Source organism: Limulus polyphemus, unplaced genomic scaffold (genome assembly GCF_000517525.1).
Source record: "Limulus polyphemus unplaced genomic scaffold, Limulus_polyphemus-2.1.2 Scaffold1673, whole genome shotgun sequence".
In the NCBI taxonomy this organism is placed as follows: Eukaryota; Metazoa; Arthropoda; class Merostomata; order Xiphosura; family Limulidae; genus Limulus; species Limulus polyphemus.
In genome coordinates, this window is record NW_013667283.1 from 228,575 (window position 1) to 253,906 (window position 25,332).

Sequence of the window (25,332 nt, forward strand, 5' to 3'; positions counted from 1 at the left end):
TTCCATACCTGAGTTCTAGAGCAGCTACCACCGCTCTATAGTTGTGCCTGTCGTCTGTTGACAACTGTCCAAGTATTTACAGTAGTTATCCCTTCAGGCTCGTTGCCAGATATACTGTTTTCTGCTCCTCTGCCCATCCATTCATCTCTGCCAGGAACTCAAATTGTGCTCTATATGCTTCCCACAGTGTCTTCCCATCGAATTCCTGTAACTTCCTTCATACTAGATCACCCCTATTACTGACATTCATATCTAGGTTGTGACTTCTGATTGGACTGAAGATGTCCATTAGGGTTTAGCTGCGGGGTCTGGAAGGGTCTTGCCGTTGTCTGGGGCTGATTAAGTCGATGGTTAGTGTATCCTCCTTGTGTAAAGGATAATAAATCATCCTTTAATGCATTTAATTTGCTTTGAAATTTACTAATGTTTTCCATTTGTGTACTCTGGTTTTTTCTCAATTGTTGGAGACTTTCTTCTTGTTTATTTTCTTTCTTCTCCATCCACTTCTGTAGTCTCTCTTCTTGTTCATTTTCTTTCTCCTCCAACCACTGCTGTAATCTCTCTTCCTGTTTATTTTCTTTCTTCTCCATCCACTTCTGTAGTCTCTCTTCTTGTTCATTTTCTTTCTCCTCCAACCACTGCTGTAATCTCTCTTCTTGTTTATTTTCTTACATCTCCAACCACTGCTGTAGTCTGTTTTCTTATTTATTTTATTTCTCCTCCAACCACCACTGTAGTCTCTCTCCTTGTTTATTTTGTTTTTCCTCCAACCACTGTTGTAGTCTCTCTGCTTGTTTATTGTCTCGTTCTTCTTGTTTTTTCTTTCTCCTCCAACCACTGCTGTAATCTCTCTTCTTGTTTCTTTTCTCGTTCTTCTTGTTTCTTTTGTTGTTCTTGTATTGCTGCCATTTGCTAAGCTGTAGTTTGATTTGCCACCTCTCGTTTCCAATTTGTTACGTCTCTGTACGTTTGTTAATTTTCCATAGAAATTCTTTCCCAGAAACTTCAGCGATACAAGTCCTTTCTTAAATAAAACTAGTTTATTCTTTCTCAATACAACTTTGCAATACACTTAATTTCTACAGTCCCTTTCACTTAAAAACACGCTATAATTCACAACGGTTCACGCACTTGCACTTTACTATCAGCGCTCGACTCAATTGTCCGTCTCTGCCTGTCTGCAATTATCTATATATCTATGCCGTCACTTCTCACCGGTCTTATATACTATAAGAGCGCATGTCTAGCAAACGCTAGCATCTTCGCGAATTTTCTAGACACTCATCACGTGTTACCAGAGTCACGTGACTTCCGCTGTTGTAACAATATCATTAATTAGTTCTTCATTTGTCCCTGGAACCAAAACATATGTAACTATTGCTTCACATTTTGTCCATACATAGGAAAATTTGGGGTTGTTGAATTTTTAATCTAAATTAGTTATACAGTCCATTGACCTAAAATTGTGATTATGTCTGACAGTATGATATGTGAAAAATCCTTCTTGTGCAGCAAGGTCATACTCACTATAAATAGGCTTATTATTTTGAAAGAAATCAGTTACAGAACTTGAATTGGCAAAGGCTGTTAGGATAGTTTTATGTTTACTGGCACCTTCATCTTCTTTTATAGATGAACAGCCATCACTGGAAATTTAAAATATGGAATACCATATTGATCATAAGACAGATGTTTCTTTTGTAGTTGGTCATAAATGAGGAAAATCTTTTTGAAGATAGTCATTTCCTTTTCTTCGACAGTGCAGTTTCACTTCACCTCAAATCTTCTTCTGTGCAGTCTGATGGAAATGGAAACTGCCAAGTGTTATATGGCATGCAATCAATGTTGTAGCTATAATAACCATAATACGCATATATAGCTCATAAATCAGGGACATATGGTCATCCTAATACAAAACAAATAGTACCTTTATTAGTTTAGCAAAATAAGTTAATAGCTTATAAGACTGCCCTCTTCTGGGTTGTGATGTTCATGGAACAATCCTGTTACATAAAGAAAACAGTAACACACAAAATTAAACAATGATTAACAATGAAATAATTTTTGAAAATTAATGACATAACCTTAGACAATATTATCATTAAACCATTAATTAAATAAGTGAAACACAGCAAATTCAAAATTTTGATTAACAAAACTTTCTTTACCCATTTATAGTTATTAAACTTTCTAGTCACCAAAACTATTTTGGTGATTTCTGTGATACTAAGATGGAATGACCTCTTGTCCTTTTACAACACTTGCCATCTTGTCACTGGGGTCTTTGGGTAGATAGATGGTTGAGAAGATCCATTAGTGGCTCAGTCACTAGTGGTATTCTGGAGTTTATTTCAACAGGTAGACCTACCTCTAGTGAAGTATTCTTTTAAATTAACCAGTTGCTCATTCTTCCACTGATGTCTCTCTAAAGATGATAATAGTGGATGACTTATGGCTTAGACAACCTGTTTCTCTATTCATTATCTCATACTTCTCTCCTTATTGTCACTGGAAATTCAACCTCTGGTGTTGCAATTGTCAAGCAGTACACATGGAGTTCCTGGTTATAGAATAATATACTATTTATAGCACATCTAAACCCATATCAATGTGTACTCTTCCTGAATCCATACATCATGATGTGTACATAAGCTTTCTATATTGAGTGGGACTTCCAATTTTTCTTTTGCTGGAATGTTGTAAACACTTGCTGTTTGCATCAATTCATCTTTTTGTTTCATCTCTAGAGGCATGTCTAAGCTTTCATTATCAGATCAAGTCAAACAACAAAGCTGTAGAACCAGTGTTAGTCAACATGTTAGTCTTGGATTAATGAATTCTTTGACTTGTTCACAAATTTCTTTAAATAATGCACTTTTTATTTCAATTAGGGTATTAATATCAAGGAAATACTAAAGTCTTAAAGTTTGAGGTACCAAAAAAAAACCAGTAGTACTAGTGTCACTGTGTTTAGAAAAACATTCTCGATATATAATGAAGGGGTTAGTTTTAATATTAATCAGATTTTATACAGATTGAAATTAAATATATTTTAGGGTCATTGTTAGAATAAAAACCATTAACTGGCTCTCAACCCCTATAATACAACAAGAGCATATTCCTAGAAAAATTCAAAACTTGCAGGACATTTCCTAAAATTTAGTCATTTTATGAGTGAGAATTTTACTATAATGAGTCGAACTGACAATGAAGAGGAATTATGAATTTGGTAGAATTTCATGACTGCTAATCTGAAACCTAAAATCAATCAACATAATGGTACCACTCCTTTTGAAATTAAATAAATGGATTTTTCAAAGTAAGAGAAGGAACCTGTATTTCATCTGTGGTTGAACTGTTATCAGTTATGGAAATGATCATACTGTTCCAAGGCAGGATTGTCAGGCACAAGTAGCATTCAGATCAGTGTCTAAGCAGATGCATAAAGGTTGATGACAAGCTACAACTGCAGCTGATCCAGCTAATTTAAACTAGAAGAGTATGAGTTGAATAGGGACAGTTAATTTGTGGCCAATGTTATAGTGGCTTGGGTATAATTGCATATGAACGAATATATTAATACATTGGAATATGCCTATTGGTTCAGTACACTAAATTTGGCTTGTGGCTCTTGGAAAATTGAAAAAGATTATGAAAGTGAACTTAAGACTGCTTACAGCACTCTAAAAGGACTACGAATTCTGCATCATATAATGTGGCCTGTTTAATGCACCTGTTTCTTTTTGCATGCTGATGTAGATAAAACTTAGATGACTGATTACAATGAAGGAGATGTCCGATATTTGAGGCTGCTGCTGAGAACTTGAGAACACTGGTATTCCAGTGCATCAATGATGTAGGCTTTAAATAGAGGCCAGTAAAATTGTGTGTTCATGCATATGAAAATAGAGTTTCTAAGTCGCATATTAGGCAAGGATGGAGTGTATGACCTGCAAAGATTGCAGTGGTCAAGAATAAATAAGAACAATGCAACATGATAGGTATTGCATCATAACATCAATGGATGGTATGGCAAATTTGTCCAAGAATGCACAACTGGCTGCAGTAACTAAGGCTGATATATGCTTTGTGTGGAATGTGATGCATTGTGGTCCTTTGTTCAAAGTACTGGTGCTGGCTTAACTTTGTAAAGGCTACCCATTTATCCTGGATACAGGGGATGATAGTAGTGGTAGAACAAAAAATTCAAGCCTCTTAGCAGATAAGCAACTCGATTAAGGCTGGGCAAGTCGATATCCTATCTGTGAGGGCCCGGCATAGCCAGGTGGTTAGGGCGCTCGACTTGCAATCTGAGGGTCGCAGGTTCGAATCCCCATCACACCAAACATGCTCGCCCTTTCAGCCGTGGGGGCGTTATAATGTGACAGTCAATCCCACTATTCGTTGGTAAAAGAGTAGCCCAAGAGTTGGCGGTGGGTGGTGATGACTAGCTGCCTTCCCTCTAGTCTAAATTAGGGACGGCTAGCGCAGATAGCCCTCGTGTAGCTTTGCGCGAAATTCAAAAAACAAACAAACAAACCTATCTGTGAATAGTTGAGTGCGGAGAACTGTAAGGTACAATGGTCGCATGATTGTGTAAGCAAATCAAACACATTAACAACATTAAACTGTACATCACTGATGAGTCTTTCAAGAATTGGTTACTCTAAAATTCAAAGGTGGATAGGCAGTTCAACTCTAATGCTTAGAACAATGTGCCATATGGTCTTGACTGAGCTAGTGAAAAACCCGGCTATACGTATGTATCTAGCTGTTTAAGAGGGATTAGATAAGGAAATGCTAGTAGAAGGGCATTTTATCTGCTCTTATAATTGGCCAAGATGCCGATGATGAACTCGTATTTATTATAGCTGGTATTAACTGTAGTTAGGTTGGTAAATTGACTGACAAATCAGTGACTGAAAGGAAGTGGCATTCCTTACTTTGTGGACTAAAGAGTGGTAGTTTTCAGTAAGATGTCTTTGGGACATTGTGTGATAACCACTCAGTATAATACATTTAGGACTAAAAGGTCTTGCAACTTTTACTTTACAGCCTATCAAGCAATATTCTGTAATGAGACGCTGGTATGATGTCTGGTGATAATTGCTTGATTTATTCATCTTGTTTGTAGTGATATTTCTGTGGAGCAGGCTGTGTGGTACTCGCTAGATACACATCTAAGACAGATAAGGTTGAGAGCTAAAATTATAGGGAAGTTGAAATTAGTGACAATCTGGAATTCTTTCAAACTGGTATATTGAAAGTTCTTAGATTTTGTTTTGTGGTGAATGTTCGTCTGTAAAAACTTCCTGAATGAACTTGTGATCTTGTATTGTGTTGCTATGTGACATTACTCCTAATGGGGTATTTGGTCGGTATAATCTTTTTGAAGTGCAATAAGAAAGTTACATTTTATAACAGCATGAGAAATTTACACAGATTATAAATCAGGCGAAATTTGTACCATCTTGCAAGATTTTTGTCCAAATTATCCATTATAGTGGTTTCATGACTTCTAGATATGGCACTGCCACTTATAATACATAGTGATTTGATCAGATTAATAATGGAAGAAGTAATTTCGTTGTCAGTTTTTCCCCTGCTACACTGGGCTGTGTGTATATGCATGCATTTTTCAACTGACAGCAAGAAAGGTTAACTTGGAGAGATATTTATTGTAGGGAGGGTCATTTCTATGTATTTCTGTCCGTGATCACTTTTACTTTTGTGACATTGTTCAGGATGCTGTTGGAAGGCTAGCTGTCTATATAGTATTGAAGGCTTTACGTGTACTTTAGCATGTGCGAAGCATGATTGAAATTGATTAGTTGATATGGTTATCGGGCAGATCTGTACTAGTCTTTCTGAAATTAGGATCGACTTGATAACATAGATATTATTTCAAGGTAGTAATTTATATATGCATTTTTTGTTAATTATATTTAATTGTAGAGTTATGACAATTTTCTCTGTTGACTATGTGAATATAACTAGATTTATTTATAAAATAAGGCATGATTTTACTTGTATATTTGGTTTATACATACGTGTTTAATTTATGTTCAAAGGCAAGTTGGTTAATGTGTGATATTGAGATAGATATGTGTATATGATAACCTGTGGTGTGTATGTAATGTTTATGGATCAGTTTGTATTGTTGCGTCAGCGAGGTCACGTGACTAGTATCACGCCACTCTTTCTCGAACCTTCATGAATTATCGGGAGACTACTAGATTGGGGGTAGTCTGGTATATATAAGACGCTCGCAACGTGACGCAAGAAGACAAGGAATAATTGAACTGCAGTCAGAGAATGTGTAATTGAACTGAGTATTGTCGAGCACGAGCACGTGAGACGTTCTTAGAGAATTATAGCGTTGTTATAGAGTGACTGTTGACATTAAGTGTATCGGTAAAGTTGTATTCGGAAAGAATAAACCAGTTTATTTAAGAAAGGACTTGGGTCGCTAAAGTTTTGTTGGAACGAATTTACGGAAAATTAATTAAAGAACGATCAGAGATGTAACAGTATATACAAATATAATACTGTTGCGTATATGCTTGTTTGATAATCTCCCGTAAAAATTCTTTCCGAGCAACTTCAGCAATACGAGTCCTTTCTTAATTAAAACTAGTTTATTCGTTCTCGTTACAAACTTTGTAATACACTTAATTTCCCCATTCACTTTAAACTTTACTTTTATAAACACACGCTATAATTCACAGCAATTCACACTGCTGCTCGCTTGACTCAATTATCTGTCTCTATATCTCTCCGGCTTACATACTAAAAAAGAGTGTGTCTAGAAAACGCTGGGACGTTCTTGAGGTTGCCCCCTAAGTCACGATCCTTCTAGAAACTCCAGCGAACATGTTTCCAGCATCGCGTGACTTCGACTGTCATAACAATACATACAAAAGCACAATTTTTTCAGGCAAATAGACAGATTGGCTTGGAATAGGTCACACTACATTGAGAGAGATAGAAATATGGTGTATGTTTTCTTATTGCTGGTAAAGTATATTTTTGGTTTGGTCCTAAATAGGAATATTCCCAAGAGAAAGACATGGAGTTGCTAAATAATCCACATCACATATATTGGACACATATTTTCATTGATGTTGGTGAAGAAATATTTTGAAGTTGAGACAACTGAAATATTCATGTTTTATGACATTCTTTAGAAGTGAAACTGCAATTATTTGTTTATTTAAGATAAAACTGTATCTGTTGTTTTCGAGCAGTTTTGTGTTATAAATATGTTTGATTTGTAAAAGTGAACAATTTCTGGATTTTGCAGATATCACCTGCTGAATTTTTTATCTTGAAATTATTTCAAGGTAGTTGTTATACACAAATTTTCTCTTAACTATATATATATCTATATATATATATTTACTTGTAGGGTTATGACACGATTTTTTGTGTTGACTATTTGAATATAACTGATGTAGTTATGAAATCAGTCAGGATTTGAATTAGTTATTTGGCTTTTATTTAACTAGTGATTAAAGCAAGTTGTAGTTGTGGACAGATAAGCTATAAATCCTTCTGGATTAGAAGCACTAATCACTGCTTTTAGTTACCAATATAAGGCTTTGTTTTTTAGCCCCTCGCCCTTTTTGCATTGTAACTGATGCCTTATCTCATGGGTGACCAGACAGTGGTGAGAGAATTTATGTGTATGTGAAATGACAGTATTCGTGATTTTTTGTGTTATTATTCTGAAGCGGATTATTTTTTGTTTTTTAACAGTTAACGACTTTTCAGATAACTTATTTTCCCGGTTTTCAGTTTCTTTTTCTGTTCATCAAACAGTTGTGTTTAATTTTCATTTTTACACAATGATTTCCAAAGTTCAGGTTACCACTTTGGAGATAATATCTTCTACTAGCACAATCACACAGGCTACAAGTGGGGATGACTCATCTTTGGACTTATCGGCTATTATCAGCTATGAGATTGATTGTTATATGTGTCGAACTTCTGCTTCACCTGATTTTGCCCTTATTCCTCCTGAACATGCTGAGCCTGTTCAGTTCGATGAAGATTTTGCCAGCCTTTTTCTTCCACCTGATTTTGCGATGTCTTCCTATGTCCCTACTGTAGAATTGGCTTGGCCTAATATGGCTTTTTTAGACATGATTTCTCAGGTATGTTCTATTTTATCCATTTTCCCGATTTCATATGACCCCCATCCTTCTTTGTTACATGATACTTCCTCTTCTCAGTATTTGGTTTACCCCCTACCCCGGATATTAGGGTTCATGCTGAACATTTTGTTTTTCAGATAGTTGAAGATGCCAGCATGCCTCGCCCTCCACGGGTTTCGGATTAGTTTGCCTTGGCCTACCATCAAGCTGAATGTACGTTTCTCGATTCTTAATAATTAGAATCGATTTTGCCCGTTTATCCCACATCAAATTTCCCTGCCTTTGTCTTACCCTATCGACTCTCCTGTGGTACTTGTCTACCATCCACCTCATTTCCAAGGTGATCCACAGAGATCCTGAGGGTTTTTCGAGGGATTGCCTCTCCCTGATTTCATGTTTGTCTTCATCGGCTCTAGCATACACATCTTCTCTGTTGGCTTTTCTGTTGTTGGTATCTCCTGAGGAAGGATGCATCCTTGTCCCAAATTCGTTTACTACCTACTTATCTCCGGGACGTGTGTATGGCCCCTTTTCTACAGCAGTATGTTTTAGTAATAATCCTGAGACTTTGGAATCCCGTGTGTAGTCAGTGTGACAATAAACTACTCTTTCTTCTTTGGTGGATCATTTGTCCCAATTACCTAGACATGTCCCAATTACTGTGTTCCTTCCAGCTTCTTCCCAGCCCTTAACTGTTCTTACCTAAGGTTTCCTCATCTCAACGTTTTATTTGATGCAAATGGACATGTCACCAACAGTACCAGTGAGTTCTGGTCTAGTGGGGGCTCACTTCACCAATTTTGTTCCTCTTTGGCGACTTTTTGCCACAGATCTGTGGGTAATTCAGGTATCATCCAAGGGACTTGTCGTCCATTTTCTTTCCATTCTTCTGTTATCTCAGATACATTTTTCCTTTCCATTGCATCGGGATCCTACCTCCAGTCAACATCTGTCCATGGTGGAACAAGATCTTTTTCAGCAGGCCATCAATCATCCTTCTCCAGGTTTTTATCCCAGACTGTTTGTGGTACCCAAGAAAACCGAAGACTGGCAGCCTGTGATTGATTTGTCCCCCAAATTAATTTTTGGTTCTACCCCAGTTTACCATGGAGTCTTTTCTCACCATCAGGTGGGCTTTTCTCCAGGTTTGTGGATGACAAAAGTAGACATCACAAATGAATATCTCGATATCTCGTCATTCGAGACGGTATCACTGGTTTGTTCATCATGGGGTAGCTTATCAATTTTGTGCCCTGCTCTTCAGACTTGCTTGGGTAGTCAAGGCTTTTGTCCAACATTTGCATGCTTGGTGGTTGTGCTTCCATCATTACATGGACGACTTATTTCTATTAGCTCATCCTGAATAGGATTCTGTGTGAGCTCGTGTGAGCTGGCTAATCAAATTGGAGAAGTCATTCCTTATATACCTACCTACCCAATACCTTGTCCATTGGGATGTCTTTTTTCAACACTCATCTCAGTCAGGCCCAACCTTCTCCTCTTCGAATTTATTTGATAGGGCTTTCAGTTCTCCACACCCTTACTGCTTTTTATCTTATAGCCCATTAGGTTCTATTGCTTTTGGGGATGTGGTCTTCCATGGAAGCCCTTATCCCATTGGGTCGAGTGTATATGAGGTTTCTTAAGTGGACTCTGCACAACCAATGGAATCTTGTGCAAAATCCATTGGAGGCTCCTGTTTCCCTTTTCCTTGTAGGCAATCTGAATTGGTGGTTGGACAAGGCTCGAATGTCGATGGGTGTTCCACTTCCTCCCCTTATCCAGATTTACATATCTTCAAGGATGATTCCCTTCAGGGCTGGAGGGCATGGGTCAATCAGCAGGAAGCTTCAGTTTGGTGGTCTCTAGTCAAAAATCTTACCATATCAGCATCCTGGAGCTACTGGCTATATGTCATGCCTTGGATAACTTTCTTTATCTTGCCAGAAATCATCTGATCATGATCCATACAGACAATTTTATAATGGTGGTTTATCTCAACCACCAAGGCACATCAGTTCTTGTTCCATTTGTAGTTGGACCTTGGATCTTCCTTTTTGTATCATTATATGTCATATTCTGGGTGCATTTAATTTTTTTACAAATCATCTTTCCCATACTGACAAATTTCATCCAATGGAGTGGTCTCTAGATCCTCTTGTTTTCCAGTAGCTATGCGTTCAGTGGATGCATTTGCCACATTCCTCAATAACAAATTACCTATTTTGGTCTATGGTTCCTCATCCTCTTGCTCTAGCTCTCTATGTGTTCAGTCAAAACTGGACTAACAATTACATGTATGTTTATCCTCCCATCCATCTTTTTCAAAGGGTGATCTCGATCATCCATGCCATTCCATGTCAAGTCCTTCTTATTGCTCCATACTGACCAGCACAACCGTGGTTCCCGTGGCTGCTCCAGCTCCAATCTGCCCCTCTTTTACCTCTTTCTCTATCCCTTATATACCAACCTCAGTCACTAGCATTTCATCAAGCCCTTCACATCCTCCATCTTCGTACATGGTTTTTATCCAGTCCCTGAGGAGGAGATCCAGTTTGTCCCAGCAGGTCACTTCTTTTGTAGCTTGTTCCATTCGATCTTCTTATATGGATGTTTATCCATATAAATGAAATGTTTTCTGCCTTTGGTCTTTGGGTCAGGGGTTTTCCCCTGCTCAATCCACTGTTCCTAATATTATGAATTTCCTCACTTGGCTGTTTGATCAGGTGCTTTCTGTCACCTCAATCATGGGTTATCAGGCTGCCTTATTCCACACTTTTATATTTTCCAGGTTCTGTAAATTTTTTACCTCTCCTATCCTTTCCCTCTTTTTGCATTTCTTCTGGATTAGTCATCCACCTTGGTGTGCAGTTCTTCTGCATTGGGATGTTAGTATGGTTCTTCACTGCCCCCACTTTGCCTCCATTTGAACCCCTGTCCTCGTGCTTGATTTTTCACTTATCTCTTAATACTTATTTCCTTTTCCTATCAGCCTGTGGACATTACTAATCGAATTTATTTACCGTTGATGTTTCACATACTTTTTATCATTCCACACATATTCTTTCCTTCCCGAAATTTCAGCAGCTCGGGAAGGTAATTCATCCTTCTCGCCAATTTACCTTCCTTCCATTTCCTTTTACTTTCATTCACATCTGGATAGGCTACTATGTCCTGTCTGTGGTCTTCATTGCTATGTTGCCAGCATGACTTCCTTCCATGGTGCCCATTCCTTGGCAGACATCCTCTGTTTGTGGCCTTTCTCCTTTCACCCTGACCAATTGGATTCAACTTTTGATTCAATTGAGATATTCTTCCGTATTGTCTTCTTCTTGTAATTTGTTCTAGGTGTCTTCTTATCAGATTAGGAACTTTACCTTTTCCCTGGCATCTCCTCTCCATCATCCCTTGGAGGAAATTCTTCATTTGGGCATGTAAACTATCCAACATATGTTCATATCTCACTATCTGCATTAGATCACTGTGTCTTCAGCTTTGGGTTATCGTCTTCCACCTGTAGCCATTCTTCAGGCTTTTGTGAGACTGTGACTGGGTAAGTTATCTTTTGTATACATATTTCTTTTTTTCTAGGGGCTTTTCCCTTTTTATTTTACTGTCTGTATCCTGCTCTGTGACGAGTGGTGCCTCACCAGGTATGCTTCTCATTGTCAAATTCACATTGTTAGGCCATGTTGACTGCTTATTTATAATTTCCATGGTCATAACATGCTCACTGTTTAGATGGGGTATTCCACAAGATCACTTATAGTTTTGTCCTTGTGATATACTTGCTTCAAAACATGCCCGTTTTGGACTGTACTCACTCATGGACTTCATGGTAAAGCAGAAGGGGACAGCTGCCCATCCCTGCCGTGCCTTTGATTTAATAAGTCAGATATGGTCTGCTTTTCAAAATAAGGTTTTCCTGGTCATCCATTGCTCAGTCTCCGGTGTTGTCATTCCTATACACTCTCCACTGCATATTTTCCTCCTTTTTTCTTCCAGTGAAGTATGGGAGTCCTTACCACTTTCCAGTTCCAAGTCACTGGGGTGGTAGGCCATGGAGACATTCTCCTGAATGCGATAATGATAGACAATACATATAATGATAAAACCATTCAGTTGAGAGTAGAACAGTGATGTTCTGCTGGTGTAAATGACAAGATGTCCTCCAGTCTAATGCTCCATCTCTTTATGGGTTTATCTGAGGAGATGTGGTAGCTTTGAAGTGAGCTGTCAAAATTGTAGTTCACCCCTTTGATTGGGATTCCTCATCCTACCCCCACATGGATGTCAGTTCCCACTGGCTGGGTTTTGGATTCAGAGTTCAACCAATCAACATAAGCCCTCACACATGTATTACAGGTGGCTCTGTTTCCTCACTCAGTTATACTCTTGTTCCTCCATCCGTGTTGTGGGTCACAGTGGTGGTACTTGCTGATTAATATAGTTCTTCCATTTATGCTATCTCGCTATGATTTTCTTATACTGAGGATGTTATTGTGCTGGGGTGATTCCTGTTTGAATGAGATAGTTTATATTACAGAGACATCTTTACTATACTGATCGTCCAGATGTTGGGTTCCTGGATCGGACAAACAATTTATCAAATTGCTATCACGTGTCCCATTCATAGACTGAGGGGTATGAGATTCCTTCCAATCTGCTGAACTTAAGGTGACGACAGTATGATCCTCATTCCTACCCCAACCAGATGCTTGGGTTTTGGATTGTAGTTGACTTGCCACTGGTATGATCCTCTTTCCTGCCCCCACATGGATGTCGGTACCAAGTGACTAGGTTTAGGATTGTAGTGGACTTGCTGGCAGTATGATCCTCTTTCCTACCCTCACATGGTTCTCAGTTCCTGGTGGCTGGATTTTGGATTGTAGTTGACGTACCGATGGTATGATCCTTATCTACCCCCATGTGGATGTCAGTTCCTGGTGGCCTGGGTCTTGGATGCAGTTGACTTGCCACGTATGGTCCATCACACCCTAGCCACTCCACACCTAGGAGCACATACTTTTACTTTCACCCACATTCCAGTACTCTATTTGTTATATGGTGGTTCAGAGGGATGTGCTCCTATCTTTTTTCCACCCATGTCAGCGACACCTCATTCCACACTGGACAAAGAGTATTCCTGGTACATGGTGCAGTCTTCCACATATGATACTCTACTGTGAGGATCTATTCTTTTAGGGTGTTCTTGGGATGCTTTTGAGGAATGCTGCTTTGTTTTTTCTTTGACCCAGCCCCTGTTCAATGTGGTATTCTAACTATTTATGTGAGGGGGAGGTAATGTACCGTACCAGAAGTTATAATTTTCCTGTACTGAAAATATATTTCTGATAGGTAATTACTCCTCTCACACTTCCCACCCTTCATCCTTTCTGAAAACTGGTGCTTCCATTTTCTGCCAAAACTCGGGATGATAGTTCGGTAGGATCGAATAGTGGGAGCCATATGCATCAGGAGAGTGTGTCACACTCTTATTGGTGGAGGGTTGTCACATGATGATTTACATGTGAGATACATTTGAACCAGTTGATTGTAAGTTACGTGGGAGCTTAAGGCTTGTGGTATGTGAAATTTGTTTTCATATAGAGGGCAGCACTGAACAAGAATAGCTATTTATGTGAGTGGAGGTAAGAACTTATTAGTAATACATTTTCAGTATAGGAAGATTATAACTTCTTGCAGCCATATTGATTTTTGGCACATCTTTTGACTGTCTGCCTTATCATTTGTGGCAGGCATGTTATTAATATAATGCTCAGATGAAAGTAGATTCATGAGAGATGTGTAATATCAGTGATTATTTTTGAATCAACAGTTCCTCATTATTTGTTAACAAATAAATGAGGTACACATACTTATATATGCAAACATCACTTGGAGTATTGTACTGTGTAATGCAAGCCATCATTTGGTGATACTGCAGATATGTGAAAAATGTGTTTTAATTGTGCTGAATATTCCAGTAATACAGTTAAAGATAAAAAAGTTAAGCATTTTAATGTTAATATTAATTTTTCAACATAATACCTGATATTCTTGTAGAAGATTAAAATCTAAGGTAACTGTTACAGACAACAAAAGAGAAACCTACAGAAACTACCCAAGTAACAGCTTTAGTGATATATAATTAACAGCTAAATTAGTATGATTATAGTTTCTGTTCTTGATGTTTTCAAGCTGCATAGTTATTACATTTTAATTGTTTCACTACTAGTTATACTCATATTAGCACAGATTCTAATATTACTTCTTTATGAGTTTTAATTGTATAACGCAAATAATGTGACATTCTGAGCCAGATGATATGGGGACTTATAACAACTTGGTTAGTTACCTACATTTATTCTACAAATTAATGGTTTCATTTTAGGAATGGTATCGACAAGACTTCTTTAATTGGTCGTAATATTCAACAACTGGTGCAAGCCTTTGCTGAGCGGGCTCGCCGTGTGAAGGAGATCATTGCCCAACCACCTTCTCGATCCCCAAGTATGTAGAAATTAGAATTATATCATGTTCCCTGTATATTATAATTTTGAAAACTATAATATCATATTATTAATTTAAACTCCACTATATATATATTATAAACAAAACATTGCACTATCAATATGTGGAAAACAAGTTAAATCATACTAAAGAAAAATTTTGACTCTAGGTCTGCCATTGTGAAAACAGGTATCTTTAATCGTTAACCAATTCATCTTTTCTTTCAGTATTTTTTCCAGTTGCCCATAGAGACTGATTTCAGATTTATATGTGAGCATGAACCAATTCATTTATTGATTTTTATTCCATCTCCAGGCCTAGTGGGGGGCAAGTTAATACCTGTTAATAATTTTAGGCTGCCACATAATATATGTCCATGTTTCACCATGTATGTTTTAGGAATTGCTGCATTTCATTTCTGTAACTGTCACATTAACAGAGTGTTGATAGTACCTCCTAATCCTCTAAGAATAGCCATGTTCAAGTCTTGCATGCACCTTATCCCCCCCCCTCCAAGTAAATTTGGCATCCTCTGCCTGTGCAGTATGTGGATGGATGAGTATATAGACTAGCATATGTGAAGTTGAATGACAGAGAAAGTACAATTAGGTAAGTAAATAAGAGGTAACCTTACAGAAATTTCTGCCCGTAGTGATAAACATCACTGAACAAATGTAATTGTGTCAAGAAGATTGGAGAAAACCATATGAAAAAAGTTGTACTAGAACATTAATAACATCTCAGTTTCAATACATGTTCTGTAATTTTGGATTTCAGTTCTGTTTCTATAAAGTTATTAATTATATATTTTATGATTCACTATCTATTTGAATTTGATATATGTAATTGGACTGTTTGTGTGTGTGTGTGTGTGTTTATATATATATATGTATTTTAAAGCTACTTCTATAATTATGTGTGTTAATTTAGAGGCTTTGTATTGTACAAGGTCATGCAGATATCAATCATTGACTCTTATGTTTAAACTTTGTTACCAAGGCAGTCAAACTAACAGGAAATATGAAAAAATTGACAGCACTGTTACAACTGTGTAACCTTAGGTTAAATCTGAACAGATACTACAAAGAAAAAAGAAAGTTTGTATGTCATGTATATTTGATCTATAGATAAATTCTAACAGCACAAATACTACAACATATATATATATTTGTTTGTAGTATATGCTGCAATAGTAACAACCACAAGCTGCAAATTAATGTGCAGTTAAACTTTTTTGTGCAGCTCCCCCTTCTAGACAAATTCAGAAAGAAAAGGAACAAGATCATCCACGCTTAGAGTCTTTAATTCAATCTGATGACTTACCTGCTGCTAATGACTGGATGGAAGAAGAAAAAGGACTTTGGTGCTTTAGGCTTTCCAGGCAGATAATTCCTACTGTTCCACAGGTTTTAGACCCACAAAGTTAGTAACTGTTAAAATATTTTAAAGATTTAATATAATAAATATAATTCAAACCTGCTAGTAGAAAATAAAAAGGAAAGTTATCTGTTCACTTTGTTTAGTCAAATTTGATTATTCAAATATACAAAGAAGGTTTTGGAATACAGTTGAAGTTGATAAAGGAAATAAATTTTGCCAAAATTTCATTACCATCTAAGATCGGACAAATCAACACTGGCTGACCTCTTTATTTGGACTTCCTACACACATTTGTAGAATACCTGTATTTATCTGCACTACATAAATAAATATATTGATTTATAATGTTATGTATGAGGTGATAACTTAAGACCTATTATTGCACACAAGAAATCATATTAAGGTTAGCTTGCAAGACATTATGCAAGAACAAAGATTTTTGACTTTTAAATGGCTATGTTTGTGGGTACCTCTATACCAGAAGCATCACTATCAAATACTATTCTTTGATTGGCTGTTCTAAGACATGTATCACCTGAATTTGTCAACAGTGGTAACCGAAACAGAATCTATCAACCAATACAAGAAAATATATGTCCATGAACCATTGATTGTAAACTCATGAAAAAGATGATTGAATAGCCTTGTAAAGTGCAAAAACATCAGCCATATCTCAGTTGACCAATTCCTTCAACATAGGTCAGGATATGACTATTTTGATTAATACCATGTGAAGGACATTAAGAAAATTGTCACGTAGCAGCCAACTACTAGTCCAAAATCTGTGTATTTCAGAGGCATTCAGTAATAATGTCTTTTATGGTACTTAGAAATTTAACTGTGGTTAGTGAATGGCTAGAAATGTGTGATGTGGCTAATAAGTTGTTTCACCTATCTCTGTTCTGATGGTCTGGTAAATTTAGAAAGGAAACTGCATCAGCCACTTGACCATGCTTGTGTTATTCTGGATGCTCAAACTGCTTAATTATATGGCAAGGGTAAGCCTTTGATTCTTTTAGAAAGCAAATAACATCCTCAGTAAATTTGAATCTTGTTGCCTACATTCTACAATACTGAATTTTCTTCCTAATGGACAAGAGCTGTTCTAAAATGATAGCATAGCAATCCACTATGCTCGTACTGCCACATGTTGGTTCAAAGGACATGACCTGCACACAAAAATGAGAGATTCGTGGATTTAATTTGTAGAAATAAAAGTGCAGCAACTTGGTACAGGTGGAATAGAAAAGAAAGGACATGGTGTTGGTGTCAAAATAAAAATAAAATAGAACACTTTAGTTAAAGAATAAAAATAAAACAGTTAAAATGTAAACACAAGTGATTGTTGAAGTGGCTGGAAAATGAAATTAAAGAGTCAACTTGAAGTACATATAATCTGCACAGGTGCCCCCTCCCCAGTAGCACTGCAGACTTACAATGCTAGAAACCGGGTTTTGATACCTGTGGTGGACAGAGCACAGATAGCCCATTGTGTAGCTTTGTGCATAACTACAAACAAATCTGCATAGGGATATGGTGCAACAAGGATGGGACATCTATAAAAGAGTTTTAGTTCTATTTAAAAATGAATATTTCTGTATTTAATCTGAATCTTCCCCAAAACTGCATATCACAAACACATTCTCCTTGAAGTTGCCCATTAAAAATAAATCTTTATTCCATGTGACAGTCTCAAAGTATCCTCCAAACATATGGTCAAATATGACACAATGTAACTAGCCCATGAAACAGCAGATAAGTTCCTTGTTTGGTGAAGTTACAAAAAAGTTGAATTTATCATGTGACATATTAAAAAGTTAAAATTCAAGGTGTTTGTGTAAATATAATTAAAATGCACAAACAATCAATGTTTTGTAGTACACAGTTAAAACTTTATTCTATGACCAATCAATGGTCTTAAAACAGAAACTACATGATTCAACGTTGAAATATGTAGTGGATATTTTAAGACCAGTGATCAGTCATAGAATAAAGATTTTGATTATGCACCACAAATAATGTTTATTGTTTGAGTATTTTAGTTATCATATGTCCTCTACCAGAGTTATAGTTTTAAAATCAGAATATAGAGAAAATTATAAGTTTTGTAAATATTAAGCATGCATTCTGGGAGATTAAGATATGTAGTATTTGCATCTTACAACAGTGGCTACAGACATCTTGCTTGGCCAGCACAATCATCAGATTTCAATCCACTTCACTATCTATGGGTTAAATCTGAATCCTCTTCTAACATGTGTGGACCAAATGTAGATCATATTTTTTGGAAAATGAGCTACAGTTTGTGGTATTATGTTTAAGTCCAGGATCTTAGTTGTTCTAAGAGCATGTCCAGCCTGAAACTTTATAAAGGTGGGGCTCCTAGTAAAGTGGATAGCCAATGTATATTAAAATATAGATGTTATTTCATACAAAATTCTGTGTAATAAAAATATAAACACTCATTTGTTCAATTCATTAAATATAATGTTTATAGAGTGCCAGATTTCATCCTGTAATGATCACATAGTTTTTATTTTATTTTATCAGTAATCATGTACCATTAATAAGTTTTAACAATCTTTTTCTCACCTGTCAAGTTACTGGCGTCATTCCATTAAATGCCTTAGATTTGTAAATTAATCATGTAAGCTAATATATTACTCTATTTACTTATCTAAAAATCTAATTATTTTTTTAAGTTATGATAAACTAATAGCAAAAAACAAATGAACAAATTTAACTTTTTAGTAGGTGAACTTCAATGCATTGATTGAACAATTCATTTATAACCTTTTGCCACTTCTATATGAATTTATAGTAACGCTGAGATTTGGACAAGGCCTTAGAATCTTGTGTAATTAGTAAATTAAAATGCAATAGCAAATTAAAGCCTCCAGTAAAAGTAAAAACATTCATAACATTAGAAATCTCCTGGAAGTTTGTTTATACTTATATTTTATTTTATAAATTCAATTCAACTTTTAAAAAATTTGGTAACAATTAACACACAAAATAAATAAGAAATAAACTAAAAATTGATTTAAGTTACTACTTTCTAATCAGTACTTGTGACAAAGGAAAGATAAAAGAAGAGGCCCAAAGCAATAATCATTAAAAAGAATATTCTGGCTTTTTTTTTTATTTTGATTGGTTAAAAGCTTTTGTGCTACTTTCCATGTCATTGTCCAGTACCTCTGACACTCAGATGCAGATAGTCTGTATTGCAGTGGTTTCCAGACGTTTTTCACTGACAACTCCCTAACTCATTTACCTTGATTTGTGTGACACTTCTACCGTAACATGCAATTTTTATAAGTTGTTTTTTATGTTCTTAATTATTCTTCATTTGCTGAAACTCTTATGACACCTTTACTAACTTATTACAGCACACAGCTTGGAAACCGCTGTGGTAATACTTTCGTGGTGGTTCTGCACTTCTATGGGTCATCTAAAAAACTGGTACTCGCAAGGAAAGTCACAAATATTAATCATATGGCAAAGTCTAAAAAACATAGAACAATGGATATCTGGAATTGCAGTATTATGTAGTATGACAAAGGAAATCCACTGATATAAAATAAAGTCAATCAATTTATCAGGTCATTATTACATAAATAATATATCTTGATCAATAAGATGATTTGTGTACAGTAGTCTCATAAATTCTGTTTCAGTTTTACACTTTCAAGTGAATTACAGATGTTAAAATACTTCATATTGTTCAAGAACCTAGGTTAGACTTGTTTCACTCACGTGGAAAGCCATTAAATAAACGAAAGCTAGAAAAATGTTGTAGTGAATAGGTTACAACTCTTTCTAAGTGTTGTTAGCAACCTGGGGAAAGCCATTAAATAAATGGAAGCTGTACAATTTCTGTTTTGAATAGATTATAAGTTTCTCAAAATGTGGTTAGTAGCATGTAGAACTACTTCCAAACTAATGGTATAGTTGCCTGGACACTTCCAACCATCATCTTCAACATGAGGTGATGATCACTTTCTGTCAATTCTGGGGTATTTTCCCAGAAAAACACAAAACAATTCATCTGTTCTGGTGCAAAGAACAAATTCAGTAGATTGGCCAGTAACACCTAGAGTAGTATTCATTTCGTAAATGCGTTGTACATCTTCTTGTAGTCAAATAATAATTTGGAGAGAATCTGGAACCAGACCTAACTTAATTTTCATAAAGAAACATGATACCAATGTCAGGGATGAAAGTGTCGAGTTGGAAGCATTAAGAATGGTCACTTTAATAACAAATTTATTATAATTTGAAAATGTGGTAAAAGTTTATATGTTGAAGTCAGTTCATCGAGTTGTGGCTTAACTTAATGAATTAGAAGACTTTTATATACAAAGTACTCTTATCCTTAACTCTTGCAATGATTTTGAAGAGCCATTTTGCATTTATGCAAGGTGAACTTTTTTATGCTTGATTGGTTGTTTTTTTTTAATTTGCATGTTCACTTACACATATTTAAAGCCATCTGGTGATTGGCCCTTTATGCCTAAAATTACATTTATGAACTAAATTCATGTACTTGTTTTTACTATTTTAGTGGTCAAATTTTGTCTTTGTAACAAAAAATGTTTTATCTATGCTGTGGCCTCAATTTAACTCTTAAGTTATTTGTGAGTAAACCCTATAAATTAAACTGTTTAGCAGCTTTCTTACTTCTAAAACATGTTTACCCATACAAGGCACCACCATAGTTTCTGATAATTTATGAACATCACATTCCATTTGTTTGATCTCATGAGCTTTATCCACGTACTTGTGTATGATACTGTTAAGTATCTGCTCGTTTGATAATTTCCTTAATTTCCGGTATAAATTCTTTCCGGGGAACTTCAGTGATACAAGTCCTTTCTTAATTAAAACTAGTTTATTCTTTCTCGATACAACTTTGTAATACACTTAACAACTTTTATAACACACACTATAAATCACAGTGATTCACAAACTTTACTTACGGTGCCTACTGTTCGCTTGACTCAATTATCTCTATCTTCAATCTATCTGAATATGTATCTCTTCTTTTATTTGCCGAGCTCATATACTAAAAAAGAGGGCGCCCGAACAAACTAGGAAATTCACGATCATTCGAGAAATTCCTTGCACACGCCACCAGCGCCAATGCGCCAGCAGCGTCACGTGACTTCCGCTGTCGTAAAAATACTATTAACCACATTTTGAGAAAATTCATTTCTACTATAAACAATTTTCTTGTTGTCATGTAGATATGCATATGTTCTATTTCGTTTATAATAAAACACAAAATAACAAAGCATTAAATATAGACAAACATATCTTGATAAATTAAATGGATTAAGAAAGCAAGAAATAGGGAATACTTATTAATCACCTTGATGATGTTATAAGTAACTATTTAGACTAGTATCATTAATATCTGATCAAAGTAAGCTACTTACATAGATCAGAACTAAACATTAACTCAGTAATGAATATAGCTAACTTAACATACAAATATTGTGAATGAAATTGAAAATATAGTACTGATATGTGATACAAAGTTTATCTTACTTGTGGCAAACTTAAATTTGAGAATTATCTTTTATTTTGTGAATGTTTATTGTAGAAAATATCAAAACAACCAATTTGATCAAGTTGTTATGAATCATTTGATAGAATGAGAACTCATTACAGATATAGGTTTGTTTTAATTTAATAACTATGATTCTGAATACTAAAATAATAGTGACACTGGTAACATGTGATGAGTTTCTAAAAGGATCATGAAGGCCCGAGTGTTTGCCAGACGCCCTCTATTTTAGTATATAAGCCCGGCAAATGATTGCAGATATAGAGATAAAGAGACAGATAATTGATTCAAGCGAGCGGTAGTAACTGTAAGTAAAGTGCGTGAATCGTTGTAATTTATAGCGCGTGTTGAAGTTAAAGTAACTGTGGAAATTAAGTGTATTGCAAAGTTGTATTGAGAAAGAATAAACTAGTTTTATTTAATAAAGGACTTGTATCACTGAAGTTCTTCGGAAAGAATTTTTACGGGAAATTAACAAACGAACAGAGACGTAACAATAGTATGAGTAAAGAAGAGTTTGTGACAGTTTTGATGTAGAAACACTGTATACAAATATTCCACTTGAGGAGACATTAGAACTAGTCATAGATTTAGTCTATCGGGAAAATAATAAAAATATAACATTTCCAAACGTGTTTCAAAACTTATTGCAGTATGCTATAAAGGAGTTACATTTTGTGTTTAATAGTGTATGATGGAGTAGCAATGGGATTTAAAGTGACACAATCACTTACCAACTTCTTCCTTTTCATTAATAAAAGTTAATGTTCAGAGAATAGTTGAGCCTATTTACTATTACAGGTATGTAGATGATACTTGGGGCCCGGCATGGCCAGGTGGTTAGGGCGCTCGACTCGTAATCTGAGGATCGCGGGTTCGAATCCCCGTCACACCAAACATGCCAACCTCCGCCTTTGTCTGGTCCCAAGTCCAGGATGAGAAAGGAGGAGGGTTGGGCGCGGGGCTAGCAACGCCACCCCGTAAAAACCAACCTGCTACAAGTAACTGCAACAACAACACCTTCCGTTGGCGTGGTGTTTTTGCGGCCCTATTCTCCACTGGGAGTTTACAGGAATAATAATAAAAAAAAAGATGATACTTATGTGATCTCCAAGCAGATCAGTTTGTAAAATATCTGAACGATAAACATAACAACATAAAATTTACTCTAGAACTTCAGCAATATACACTTGGATTTGTAGACACTTTAATATCAAATAATGAAGAAATTGAATATGTTTATGAGTTTGTATTTTCATTTCAAAAGCTCTATACCTGATGTATTCAAAAGATTCATCACAAGGTAATGAGCACATATACATATAACCAGTGATCAAAGTGGAGAGTAAAGCTAAGGTATGATACCCCCACTTTTTGTATAAGGTCATAGTGACTTCATGCTGGTATTCTAGGGTTAAGTAAATGAGAATGCTAGCAGTTGCATACCACATGTCAGTAGTCTTTACAGACTAAATTACTGGTCTTAATGCTCATATGACTAGCTATCTGCATGGTTCTTTGCTCTGCTAATCTATGTAGTACCCAGTATGTTATCGTGTCTAACTAATCAGTCCATCTTTCTGCATGTCACTGTTATGTACTAATCTATACTATATATATCTAACATGCTAGGGTACCGACTAATCAGTCTGTATGTCTAGCTATCTGCATTTCACTGTTATGTGCTAATCTTTCTATCTGCATGGGAGTCTACTAATTTACCTAGCTATCAGTATACCAGTTTACCCAACTGTTTATCAGTTAGGTATTGGTTTGTTAGTGTGTACTAACCTAGAGGGTAGTGTATCTTTCATATTATGTATTTCCAAACTTTTTTATGTAATTACTTTATAACTAAAATCTGTATGCTAATCTTCCACAATTTTAGTTGTATATTCTGCTTCAATCACGTTCTGTGATTACTGTTTTAGGTAAGACTTACATCACCTGGCTGTTCATTGTAACCCTGTGTTATGTTTACAATGCCTGGTCCCTCTTTTTACGGGCCATATTTTCGTACCAAACATCAGAAAATCTTTCAATTTTCCTGGGATTTGATTACTTTAGCGATGCAGTTTACCTCATTGATATCATTGTATTTAAAGTTCGAGTGAAGTTTCTTCATGAGGGATTCTGGGTGGTAAGTATTACTCTTTTTAATATGTAATACAAACAAGTACAAGAGGTTATAAATTATATATTTTGATATAAGATTATGTACTAGAAGCCCTTAAAGACAAATATCACAAAGAGATTGAAAATAGTAATTATGTACTAGATATTTTTAAGCAATAAATCATGACATATAATTTAATGTATTGGAACAACGTAAAGTTTAAACTTGAAAGCTGTAGAGATATTTAAATATAACAGAATTGTAACTAGAATGATTTGAGTGGTGGGTGGTAAAAAACAGTCTAGCCCATAGATGCACGTGCCTGTGGCTACAGTCATTGTACCATCTCCCCTTCGGCTCAGCAAACAAAAACAAACAAGTTTATTATTTTAATGTTTATAATTCTAATGTGTTTTAATTGTAATGACTTTGAAAATTTTAAAATTCCTTCGGAAAGCCCGATAAAACACTCCACACAAGCAGTCACTAGACAAACACGTGTTATAAGGTGAACAACGAGTCTAAAAAATAAAGGCAGAGACAAATTTTAATCTAGAGTGAATTTTATTTTTCTTATTGATCTATCTTTAACAGCAGTTAATTGATACAAATTAATCACAATGAGATTAATAAAACACATGATATACTTGATATTTTGAATATCTATAAACTTTTGAAAATATTTTTACACATCATATAAACTTTTGCTGGAAAGAAAATAGGCTTTGTACGGTATCTACTGTAGATGATATTGTCTGATATGCCACACTAAACACAGTTGAATTAGTATGGCGTGGGCCATTTGCTCAGTTTCGCGTGCAGGTTTTTTGCTGTGGACTTTTCTTGAAAAGTGTTTGTTTCTAACAAGTGAATTGCGAAGTAAACAGTACTGCGACATTGACAAAGAAATTTTTCATGCTTATGGTGAACTTTTCTCAGTGATATTTAGTGCCAAGCGGCAATAGTCACATTGCACAGGAATGCTAGGCGGGCAGAAAGAGTCCTGGGCGGCCCCACCCACCGTAGCTACAACCCTGAAATGTATATATATTATGAGTTCCTTATAAAAATAGCAGTTTTTTAATTTTGCTACAAGCGTTAATGACAGTAATGCCTTCCATTCAACTAAATTTCATCATGAATACTCTTCTTAAACAATTTATCAGCGAAAACAGTAATGCCATTAAGAGTATTGCCTAATGTGGGCTTTCTTCAATATGCTTTCATATGTGTCCTGATTTTCTTGTGTAATTTGATGAAGTTATATTCAATTGAACATTTATCTTGAAAATTTTCGCGCATTTTTTTAAAATATATTTAGCCTGTATAGTTGGATCATGAAACAAAATCAGAATGATAAAATGTTTAAGATATCCACACTTGAATATGTTTATAACTTATGTACTGATCTATTGTTCGTAACATTGCTAGAATTTATGTAATACTGTCAGTTTTAAATAAATGTATGAGCAAGGTTCTATTAACATTAAATTTCGATAAGGTGTTACCTCATCTCACATAAATAGCTATACACCTGGAAAAAGTTAAGCACCCCCGTGTTTTTCAAGTGATTCAGATTCGACGTTCTTGTGACTGAT

At 35.7% G+C, this 25,332-nt stretch overlaps 1 protein-coding gene across 1 annotated transcript in view; it reads left to right on the forward strand.

The window, feature by feature from the left end:
* Positions 1–25,332, forward strand: part of LOC111087041 (cyclic nucleotide-gated cation channel beta-1-like) — a gene marked incomplete at its 3' end in the record, with an annotated part of 46,283 nt that overhangs the window by 18,870 nt on the left and 2,081 nt on the right. Inside the window, exons 5-7 of the mRNA XM_022392249.1 lie at positions 14,551–14,669; positions 15,912–16,091; positions 23,550–23,758. Of these exons, the coding sequence (XP_022247957.1) occupies positions 14,551–14,669; positions 15,912–16,091; positions 23,550–23,758 (508 nt within the window). The remainder of the gene's footprint in view (positions 1–14,550; positions 14,670–15,911; positions 16,092–23,549; positions 23,759–25,332) is intronic.